Source organism: Grammomys surdaster, unplaced genomic scaffold (assembly GCF_004785775.1).
Source record: "Grammomys surdaster isolate TR1022 unplaced genomic scaffold, NIH_TR_1.0 1149, whole genome shotgun sequence".
NCBI classification, from domain to species: Eukaryota; Metazoa; Chordata; class Mammalia; order Rodentia; family Muridae; genus Grammomys; species Grammomys surdaster.
The window spans coordinates 282,090-294,460 of record NW_021605568.1 but is presented as its reverse complement, the minus strand read 5'-3'; the positions used below and the strand labels follow the sequence as shown (position 1 = coordinate 294,460).

General features: G+C 36.6%; 1 protein-coding gene across 1 annotated transcript; it reads left to right on the top strand.

Moving 5' to 3' along the window:
- The first annotated feature begins 5,831 nt into the window (after positions 1–5,831).
- LOC114634927 (olfactory receptor 1078-like) lies at positions 5,832–9,623 on the top strand. Its single transcript, XM_028783549.1, has 2 exons — positions 5,832–6,072; positions 8,682–9,623. Exon 2 carries the CDS (start codon positions 8,695–8,697, stop codon positions 9,613–9,615), a length of 921 nt encoding a protein of 306 aa, XP_028639382.1. The 5' UTR covers positions 5,832–6,072; positions 8,682–8,694; the 3' UTR covers positions 9,616–9,623.
- Positions 9,624–12,371: the final 2,748 nt, after the last annotated feature.

Genomic DNA, 12,371 nt, shown 5'->3' with positions numbered 1-12,371 from the left:
CTGGAAATGTACCTCAGTGACAAAGACAGATACTACCTCAGAATAAAAGACTGGAAAAAAATTTCAAGCAAAAGGTAACAAGAAACAAGCTGGAGTAGCCTCCTAATATCAAATAAAATTGACTTTCAATGAAAAATTATCAAAAAAGATGAGGAAACACACTTAATACTCAAAGAGAAAATCTACCAAGATGAACTCTCAATTCTGAACATCTATGTGCCAAATGTAAGGGTACCCAAATTTCTAAAAGAAACGTTACTAAAGCTCAAAGCACACAATGAATCTCATACAGTAAGCGGGAGACTTCAACAGCCCACTCTCACCAACGGACAGATCATGGCAACAGAAACTAAACAGAGACACAGTGAAATTAATAGAACTTAAGAAACAAATGGGTTTAAAAGATACCTTTAGAACATTTCATCCTAAAACAAAAAACAACATACCTTCTCAGCACCTCATGGTATCGTCTCCAAAACTGAATATGTAATTGGTCACAAAACATGCCTCAACAGATACAAGATTGAAATAATCCCATGCATCCTATAAGATCACCAAAGACTAAGGCTGGTCTTCAATAACAACAAAAACAACAGAAAGCCCACATACACATGCAAGTTGATCAACTCTCTACTCAATGATAACTTGGTCAGGGAAGAAATAAAGAAAGAAATGGAAGACTTTTTAGAATTTAATGAAAATGAAGGCGCAATGTATCAAAACTCATGGGACACAGTGAAAGCAGTGCTAAGGGGAAAACTCACAGCTCTAAGTGCCTCCATCAAGAAATTGTAGAGGACATAGACCAGCACCTTAACAATATATCTGAAATTTCTAGAACAAAAGTGAGCAGGTATACCTAAGAGGAATAGATAGCAGTAAATAATCAAACTCAGGGCTGAAATCAACCAAGTAGAAACAAAGAGAACTACACAAAGAATCAACAAGACCAGGAGCTGATTCTTTGAGAATCAACAAAAAGATAAACTCTTAGCCAGACTAACCAGAGAGGACAGAGACAATATCCAAATTAACAAAATTAGAAATGAAAAGGGAGACATAACAACAGAATCTGAGGAAATTAAAAAAAAATTAACAGATCCTACTACAGAAGCCTATACTCAACAAAACTCGAAAATCTTGATGAAATGGATAATTTTATAGACAGATTCCAGACACATAAGTGAAATAAGGATCAGAGAAACCATCTAAACAGTCCCATTACCCCAAATGAAATAGAAGCATTCATTAAAACTCTCCCAACCAAAAAAAAAAAAAAAATCTCAGCACCAGATGGTATTAGTGCAGAATTGTATCAGACCTTCAAAGAAGACCTAATACCAATACTACTTAAACTATTCCACAAAAAAGAAACAGAAGGAACACTACTTCATTCATTCTATGAAGCCACAGATATGCTGATACCTAAACCACACAAAGACCCAACCCCCAAAAAAGAGAAATTCAGACCAGTTTCCCTTACAAATATTGATGCAAAAATCCTCAATAAAATTCTCACAAACCAAATCCAAGAACACATTGAAACAATCATCCACCATGATCAAGTAGGCTTCATTCTAGGGATACAGGGATGGTTCAATATACAGAAATTCATCAACCTATTCCACTGTATAAACAAACTCAAAGGAAAAAAACACACATAATCATCTCATTTGATGCTGAAAAAGTCTTTGACAAAAATTCAACACCCCTTCATGTTAATAGTCTTGGAAAGATCAGGAATTCAAGGCCCATATCTAAACATAGTAAAAGCAATATACAGCAAACTATTAACCAACATCAAACTAAATGGAGAGAAACTTGAAGCAATCCCACTAAGATCAGGGTCTAGACAAGGCTGCCCATTCTCTCCCTATCTATTAAATACTATAGTACTTGAAGTTCTAGCTAGAGCAATTATATAACAAAAGGAGGTCAAAGGGATACAAATTGGAAAGGGAGAAGTAAAAATATCACTATTTGTAGATGATATGATAGCATACTTAAGTGACCCCAAAACTTCTACCAGAGAACTCCTAAACCTGATAAACAACTTCAGCAAAGTGGCTGGATATAAAATCAACTCAAACAAATTAGTAACCTTCCTATACTCAAAGGATAAACAGGCAGAGAATGAAATTAAGGAAATGACATCCTTCACAATAGTCACAAATAATATAAAATATCTTGATGTGACTCTATCCAAGCAAGTGAAAGATCTGTATGACAAGAAATTCAAGTCTTTGAAGAAAGAAATTGAAGAATTGAATTAGAAGATGGAAGGATCTCCCATGTACATGGATTGGCAAGAATAACATAGTAAAAATGGTCATCTTACCAAAGCAATCTAGATTCAATGCAGTTCTCATCAAATTACAACTCAATTCTTCACCAAGCTAGAAAGAGCAATTCTCACATTCATCTGAAAACAATCTACAGATTCAATGCAATCCCCATCAAAATTCCAACTCAATTCTTCCCAGAGTTAGAAAAGGTGATTCTCAAATTCATTTGGAACAACAAAAAACCCAAGATAGCAAAAACTATTCTCAACAATAAGAGAACTTCTGTAGAAACCACCATTTCTAAACTCAAGCTCTACTACAGAGCAAGAGTAATAAAAATCACATGGTATTGGTACAGAGACAGACAGGTAGATCAGTGGAAAAGAATTGAAGACCTGGAATTAAACACACACAGCTATGGTAACCTCATCTTTGACAAAGAAGCCAAAACCATACAAGGAAAAAAGACAGCATTTTCAACAAATGGTCCTGGCTCAAGTGGTGGTTCACATGTAGAAGAATACAAATTGATCCATTCTTATCTGTTTGTACAAAGCTCAAGTCCAAGTAGACCAAGGACCTCCACAAAAAAACATACTCTGAATCTAATAGAAGAGAAAGTAGGGGAAAAAGCCTTGAACACAATGGCACAGGGGAAATTTTCCTGAACAGAACAACCAGGCTCTAAGCTTAGCTATTGACAAATGGAATCTCATAACATTGAAAAGCTTCTGTAAGACAAAGGACACTATCATCAGGACACATTGGCAACCTACAGATTGGGAATGATCTTTACCAACCCTACATCTGATAGGCGGCTAATATCCAGTATATACAAAGAACTCAAGAAATTAGACTCTAGAAAACCCAATATTCTTATTTAAAATGGGGTACAGAGCTAAACAAAAAATTCTCAGCTGAGGAATCTTGAATGGCCAAGAAGCACCTAAAGAAATGTTCAACATCCTTAGTCATCTGGTAAAAGCAAATCAAAACAATCCTGAGATTCCACCTCACACCAGTGAGAATGGCTAAGATCAAAAACTCAGGTGACATCAGATTCTGGTAAGGATGTGGAAAAAGAGGGACACTCCTCCATTGCTGGTGGGATTGGAAGCTGGCACAACCACTCTGGAAAACAGTCCGGTGGTTCCTCAGAAAATTGGAAATAGTTCTACCTGAGGACGCAGCTATACCACTCCTTGGGCATATACCCAAAAAATGCTCCAACATATGGCAAGGAAACATGATCCACTAAGTTCACAGCAACTTTATTTGTAATAGCCAGAAGCTGGAAAGAACCCAGATATCCCTCAAGTGAGGAATGAATACAGAAAATATGATACATTTACACAATGGAGTACTACTCAGCTATTAAAAACAATGAATTTATGAAATTCATTGGCAAATTTATGGAACTAGAAAATATTGTCCTGAGTGAATTAACCCAGTCACAGAACACACATGGCATGTACTCACTCATAAGTGGGTATTAGGAAAAAAGCTCGGACTACTCATGATACAACTCATAGACTATATGAAGCTCAAGAAGAAGGAATACCAAAATGTGGATGCTTCAGTCCTATTTAGAAGGAGGAATAAAATAATCAAGGGAGGTAGAGGGAGGGAGGAACTTGGGAGGGAAAGAGGAGGCAGAATGGGAAAAGGGGGCAGGATCAGGTGTAGGAGGAGATGGGAAAGATATATAGAGGGTCAGGAAAGTGAACAGAGTTGCATAGCAGTGGGGAATGGGGATCTGGGGGTAGCCACCAGAAACTCCCAGATGCCAAGAAAGCAAGAATCTCCCAGGACCCAATGGGGATGAGATTAACTGAAGTACTCAATGAAGGGGAGAGAGAACCTAAAGAGACCATATCCAATGGTTAGTCATGGCCCCCGGTTGAGAGATGGGGCTGCCCACCCATCTCAAAAATTTTAACCCAGAATTGCTCCTGTCTAAAGAAATTTAGTGACAAAGAGTGTAGTGTAGTGTAGACTGAAGGAAAGGCCATCCACTGGGGTTCCCCACCTGGGGATCCATCCCATATGCAGTCATCAAACCTAGACACTATTGCTGATGTCAAGAAGTGGTTGCTGACAGTAGCATGATATAGCTGTATCCTGAGAGGCTCTGCCAAGTGTCTTACCAATACAGATGTGTATGCTTGCAGCCAACCATCAGACGGAGCACAGAGACCCCATTGGAGGAGTTAGAGGAAGGACTGAAGGAATCGAAGGTGTTTGCAACCCCATAGGGCGAACAATATCCACCAACTAGACCCCCAGAGCTCTCAAGGACTAAACCACCAACTGAAGAGTACACGTGGAGGGACTCATGGCTCCAGCTGCACATGTAGCAGAAGATGGCCTTATCTAGCATCAATGGGAGGGGAGGTCCTTGGTCCTGTTAAGGCTTGATGTCCCAGTGTAGGGAAATGCTAAGGCACTGAGGTGAGTGGGGGAGCACCCTCACAGAAGCAGGGGGATGGGATGGGATAGGGAGTTTGTGGAGGGGAAACTGGGCTAGGGGATAACATTTCAAATGTAAATAAAAACTATTCAGTAAAAAATAAAAATAAAAAATTAAGAGAGTGTACTACCTGTGGAGTGCATTTAGTGTTGCTTATATGTGTGTTTATGGCTGACAAATTAGGATTGGGAAACCTATTGGGGGACTTGTCCTTGGATAAGAATAGGAATAGGGAAGATTTTCTCTCTCTCTCTCTTTGTTCATGGGTAGTTGGCTAGTTTAGAGATGTGAATTTTTTCCTATTGAGTGAGGCTTAAGCCCAATAACTATTGTTTTCCTCTGGTATGTAAGTGCCACTGTTACATTTTTTGGGATATATTGTCATTCTTGTCATTGTTTTGGTTCAAAGACTTTACAAGTGTGTAGTACGATTGATAGATATTCTTCCCATATCTTCTATACAACTACAAAACACTCCTGTACCTAAGGCTCAGGAAATGTGGCAAAAAGATTGTAAGAGCTAGATTATCAGGGACTTTGCTGTGAGATTTTGTCTCCTAGTACAGAAGCCACAGCATAAAATATCACAAACATGGCTTCTCAAAAGTGAACTGAACATAGATGACATCAATGACTATACCACACTGGATGGAGGAAAATCTAAAATGTTCCTATTCTACACAAAGAACTATAGGCAACTGAGGAAAACTGGGAATAAAGAAAGTGGCCTTCCCCATGGAAAAGCATAATGATTAGATATCTGGTGTCAAATATTTAGCCTTAAAACATGCCTATAGGTAGCATTAAGTAGACTGAACAGATTATGTTTAAGAATATATATGTATATACACATGCTTATATAAATGCAATAACAGCCCCGTTGAAAAGGCTATGAATTGGAGTGTGAGCAGTAAGGAGGTCAGGTCTCTGGACAGTATGTAAGTTTATGGAAAAGGAAGAACGAAAAAAACAGGTTTACTTCACTGTAAACTGGACCCCAAGGAAAAGTAAATCAGGAGAATCCAGGCCAGTGTCCCACAGGGAAATTGTGAAGTCAAGAATAATGAAAGCAGAGAAGACTGTGTCTAGTGAGTAGGTATAGAGAGTGGAAACTGCCTCCTGTGGTGACCCTCAGACTGAGCAACACTAGTCTAGATAACATGTGGGATATCTTTTGATGTCTTAAGTCTCAATAGGGGACAACCTTTATTCCTTCCTGCTTTCTTGTGTGAGGCACAGCTTAAGTCGCCCTCCTCACCCATCAAAGAAAGACCTTGATCTTCACAGGGATACCTTCTTCCATATCCTTGTGTCCAGGTGTCTGAGAGCTCAGTAGATGCTGCATGGAGGGAAGAGAATGGATTTTGAGAACACTTACTAAAGATCAGCTGAGAGCCAGACCCCAGCCCAGAGTGGGATTACTGGGCTTGTCTGCTTTATGAGTCATCATTTATTTAAAATGTTATTTATTTGTTATAATTAATTTGCTCATTATTTGTGTGGGTTCATAATATTAACCTGAGAAATGAATGTTGAACTGGATGGTTCGTGGCTGACAATGAATTGATAGAAGGCTTAAAATGCTTCTACCAAAATAATTTAAAAATTAAATTTCTAAAGTAAAAAATCCTGAGAATTTTTGAAATGACAAGAAGTTGCTAAATAGGGTATAAGTTATGGAGTGGAAATTTTTTTTCAGATGAGACACACTCAACTATGTTTATACTGAGAAGAATGCAGAGAAAGGAATCCTTGAAAAATACCTAGAAATACCTAGCAATAGAAAGGTTCGAAGTGTACTTTTCAATGTGTACCCTTTCCTCTAAATATTCACAGGAAAATTATTATATGTGAGTAACCATATGCCTTTCAGCCTTAGTTCATAATGATTTCTCTTTTTGTGTTGTCTTTTTTTCTTGGTTATGTTATTTATTTACATTTCAAATGTTATCCTCCTTCCCAGTTTCCCCTCCATAACCACCCTTTTCCTCCCCCCCATAATTATTTCAAGATCGCAAGACTGTGTGAGTTTATTTTTATTATTCACTTTCTTTCTGAGGTGCAGGGCTCTGATAAAGTCTTTCTCTTGTATACTGAGGCTTGGCACTTTCAGTTCTGGTTTCCAATGCTTTCTGTCAATGAAAGTATTCCTGTATTTTGCCTGCATAAAACTACCCCTTTTCTATACAGCACTTAAACATATGTTTTTACCTTATGTCCATTTTATCCCTATTTATTTCTCTTTTTATATATGTGTATGTATGTTTGCCTAAATGAGTCAAGGAAGTTTGTAAATTTAACTGTATGCTCATTTGTTCACGAGAAGCTTAAAAAATGAAAACTCTAAAGTACTACAGTAGGGAAAACAGCATGTCCTATAACTACTTAGTTTGAGTAGATCATGAGAAGTCTATCTCTAGTAGCAAAGGCTCAGGTGCTATGGTGGAGGTAGTAGGAGTTTGTAAATGCATAGTTCTCAGAACTGGGATTTCCTGGACCCATTTATTCCAATATGATTCTTATAATACAAAGTGATGACTAATTTAATTCAATCATAGTAGTCAAGATAACCACTTTGTTCAGTGAATATCTTTATACCAAAATTAATAACAAGCAATAAACTTATAGTGTGAATGAGGTTCACCCTCACATTTTTGTCCCAGCTGGGAAACCTCCACATTTCTCAATATGATGTCAGTTGTTATAACTTCCCTTTCTCATTGACTTCACACTGGCTCCTGTATGGTGATGAATATCTGAAAAAAAAATCATCTACTTTGGGGCCATTTTTTTCTGGTTACTATTTCTGACAGGTGAAAATTTCTGAGAAATTTTTCTGACTTTTACATTTCCTCCTCCTCCTCCTCCTCCTCTTCATCTCCCCAACATAATCTACCCTCCTCCTCCTTCTTCTTCCATCATAATTGTCATCACTATCATCATCATCACCATCACCATCATTAGTGTCACTTCCTCCTCCTCCTTCTAACTACTATCTACGTACTGTATAATATGATGGGTTTTATTATGATTTTTTTGTATATCATATACTTTTTTGAGTCATTTTAGCCAATTTTTTATTTTGTATTTAGAAGGATGTAGAGATGGCTTAGCTAATAAAGACTAGGATCACAATCAAAAATATTTGTAATATTCACAGAGAACAGAAGACAACTTGAGGGGGTGCTTTTCTCTTTCTTTCATGTTGGTTAAGCCCTTGCTATTGGACTCAGATTGTCAGGCTTTCTGGTCTCTGCTTAGATCATTTTCTCTGCCAGCAATGTCTTGTTACCTATAAAAATGAATATTTCTGGGTGTTGACGGTGTGGATTATTGAGTGTGCTCTGTATGTCTTTATACGCCAAGTGCCTCACACGTACTTCAGTGTGCTCACTCCATTATACACACCCTTACTCATAAGATCTCCACCATTTTTTGTATCATATTATTACTTATTTTAAACGAATTTTACTGATGTATAATTACTTTTTATACAAACTAGAAATATTTAATGGATATAATATAGTTAGTTGGTTTATATAAAATATTTTATACATAAAAATAATATACAGCTAATTTCTTTATCTGGATGTCTTTGTGTGTTATTGATGTGTGGAAACTTTTGTTTCTCAGAAGCCTCTGATCACTGTGGAAATCATTTGAAACAGAGTCAGCAGTTAACATATATTTCTCAACCTTAAGAAATAGTTTCTAGTTAAATCTATTTAATATATAACCTCTTGGAGAAAAAACTCAGTGTAAGACAGGGATTCCTAATCAGCAATAGCACTAGAGATGCCCTTTGAGGTAGTAAACCCATGAATAAAATTAGAATATTTGTTTGCTATAGAAGACAAATTATATTGTTTATTCCTTTTAGCAATGTCAATTTTCATGAATGTTTCTCATGTTATTTTCTGTCATAGTGATATAAAGTACATGGAGCCAAGAAACAATACGCACATTTTAGAATTTTTTCTATTGGGATTTTCACAGGACCGGAATCTGCAGCCTTTTATATGTGGCCTTTTTCTTTCCATGTACTTGATCACAGTAGCTGGAAACATGCTCATTATTCTTGCCATCATCTCAGACGTCAATTTGCACACACCCATGTACTTTTTTCTCTCTAACCTGTCATTTGTGGATATCTGCTTTACTTCCACCACTGTCCCAAAGATGCTTGTGAATATTCAAACAGAGAGAAAAACCATTAGCTATGCAGACTGCATCACTCAGATGTACTTTTTTCTGATTTTTGTGGAATTGGACAACTTCCTTCTGGCTGTAATGGCCTATGACCGTTATGTGGCCATCTGTCATCCACTGCATTACACTGGCATCATGAACTACAGACTCTGTGGATTTTTGGTTCTTGTATGCTGGATTGTGAGTGTTCTGCATGCCTTGTTACAAAGCATGATGGTGTTACGGCTGTCCTTCTGCACAGACTTGGAAATCCCACACTTTTTCTGTGAATTGAATCAGGTGGCACAGTTAACCTGTTCTGACACCTTTCTCAATGATGTGGTCATGTATTTTGCGCTTGTGCTATTGGCCATTGTTCCTCTGTTTGGTATCCTTTACTCTTACTTCAAGATAGTGTCCTCCATACGTGCAATCTCCACAGTTCAGGGGAAGTACAAAGCATTTTCCACCTGTGCATCTCACCTCTCCATTGTCTCCTTATTTTACTGCACTGGTCTAGGAGTATACCTCAGTTCTGCAGTAAGCCACAGCTCACAAGCAAGTGCAACAGCTTCAGTGATGTACACAGTGGTGACTCCCATGCTAAACCCCTTCATCTACAGCCTGAGGAATAAAGATGTAAAAGGAGCCCTGAAGAGGCTCTTGGGGTAAAACTATGAATGGTTTCTTTATCCTGGAGTTGAAGAATTTACTTTTATTGCATCAAATCTTCAAAGACAGAAGCTTAGATTCTGGGATTAGATGGTAGAAACTGAATGTGTTTTATTTATTTTCTTGAGTTTGCATTACTTTAGTCTAACCCTAGTACTCTATAAGAACCTTTATTAAGTGTTCTACTCTGTCAGCATTTGTTCCATCCATTGTCACAACTTCCCAGTTATTCCAAATACCAGACCAGAACTATTTTGAAATGCATTTCCCTCATCTGAAACTTGCATTTTAAGATATAAACCAAATATGTCCTAAAGTACTTTCTTCTAATGTGACATATCATATATTAGGTTCACAAATATTTGTTTTGTTTTACAGAAAGATACTCATGAGTTTTACTGTATATTAACAATAAACATTTAATATTTAGTGCAATAGCATTTAGTATTTAGTGCAATTCATAAGCTTTTTGCAGAAGAAATTCTAAGAACATAGCTCTCTTCTGCATATCAAATTTTGTATATAACTACATCCATTGGTTTTTATAATAGGGGCTTTAATATATCACTGTGTTTTATAATCAAAGATTTCAGCCTTTAACAGTTTATTCATTTATATTGACACATAGTATTGGCATCTATTTGTGTGCTATAATGTAATGTTTTAATCCATGTGTACAATGAGTAGTCATCAAGTCAAGGTAGCTAGCATCCTCATCACATTAAATATTAATCAAATTTTGAGAGTGAGTATATTTAAAAGTCCTTTGTTCTCAGACTTTTGACAAATACCATGCAACATTGTTAACCATGTTCACCTTACTGTGCACTGAGTGCCATATTTTTTTCCTACCTAACAATAATCTCCTCTTTAGGATCTTTTTTTCAGCTTGTTGCCCAAAACCAGAAGCAAAAGACGGCATGGAGCTGTCTCTACCATTAATTTCTTGGTAGACTTTCTTTTAAACATTAAGACCTTTAAAACCCACATATAATTCCTTTTGTCTGAGAAAGTTTCTTGTGACCAAACATACCTAGTTATACAGTGAAGAAATACAAATCAAATATTGAGTGAAAATGAATCATAAAGAAATTTATTTTAAAACAATTCTCTGAGAAAGATATAACTTCACCAATTATTGAAGATGAAAACATACTCCACATAATGAAATGGGTGTCCTTCTTTGTTTGACACATCCAATTGAAAGACGTGTCAATTTGGTATTTATACAGTGAGGAATGGAGTTAGGGGTGTATAGAGTCTTTATTTTTATAAGTAAAACATGATTTCATATAAAATTAGAAGTATTATTTGTAAAGTAAAATCATTGCAGTCCATAACAGGTGTTGGGCTATCATCTGGGAAAATGGTTTCAGAAAGTACTTTTGGGGAGTGTGGCATGACACCATGCATAACACAAAATGGCTGCGTGCCATGTTAAGACCAAGGATCCAGTGAAATTTCATATTGTATCATGGTCATTCAGTGCTGTAAGCATTTCAGATTCATTCCATGTTTGGTTTTTAATTATTTTGTAGTAATTGCATATTCAGCAACAGTTTATTCTTGCAACTTTTTTCAAGCCAAGCGAGATTTTTCTTAATTCATAGAATATATTTTAGATCATAAGCTTTCTCCTCCCCCAACTCCTCCTATACCCCTTTACTCTTCTTTCTTATCTCTTTCTCTCTCTTAGAAAAACCAAAACTAACACAAAACCAAAGAAAAAATTACATACACACACTAAGAAACAACCATTTTGTATTGGCTGGCTACTCCTGAGCATGAGGCCTGCCCTGGAATATGATATATATACCCATTATTGATTTTTCCAGCTCCCAGCAGCTATCAATTGCAAATAATTAGCTGGGGGAAGATTGTGTCTATTTGCCCTTGTCTGTGCTGGAATTTTGTATGACTTGAGCCTATTTAGATCTTATGCATATTGTCATAGTCTCTGTGAATTCATATGTGCACCAGACCTGTTGTGCCTGGAAAATACTATTTCCTTAAAGTTGTCTACCACTTCTGGGTCTTTCAATCATTCTTCTTTCTCTTCAGCATAGATACTTAGCCTTGAGAATGGGATTATAATAAAGATATACTTTTTTGGACTAAAGGCATGAAAGTCTCTCACTCTCATTGTTCAGCTGTAGGTATCTGTGTTTACTAAGCTTTTCTGGTAAAGTTTGAGAAATGCACTCATATGTGAATATAAATATTTTGTAAATATTTAATTGAGAGTTGTTTTATTAAACAATTCCTTTTATAGAGTAATCACTATTATTAGCAGTAGATTTCCCTTAATACTTATGATATCAAATGTGGAAAAAGTAAACTGGTGCTCAAGTAGAAACTTCATCCCTATTGACCATCAGTCACAAGTATTGGAAAGTACTGCACACAGCAATGAAAGAAAAAAAGAAATTATCAGTCTTATCTAGCTATGAATCCTGTAAGCTAAAACTTGGGTGCAACAGTGGAACAGTGTTATGAGAGTAACCATAACATAAAAATTGGATTTAAAGCCCACTGTATGAGGTAGAACTAATACATGACACTGTTACTATACCAAGAACCCCAGTCTAGACAGACATGGGCACTGGGGGGAGGGAAGTTTTGTAGTGATAGAAGTAAAACACCTGGTAAATGTGTTAAATGTTCTAAATGGCTACAGACTGGGAAAGTTATAAAAAGTATTACAGCATTAAAAGAGCAGCACTAGGGACCATGTTTTCATCTAACTTTTCTTACAT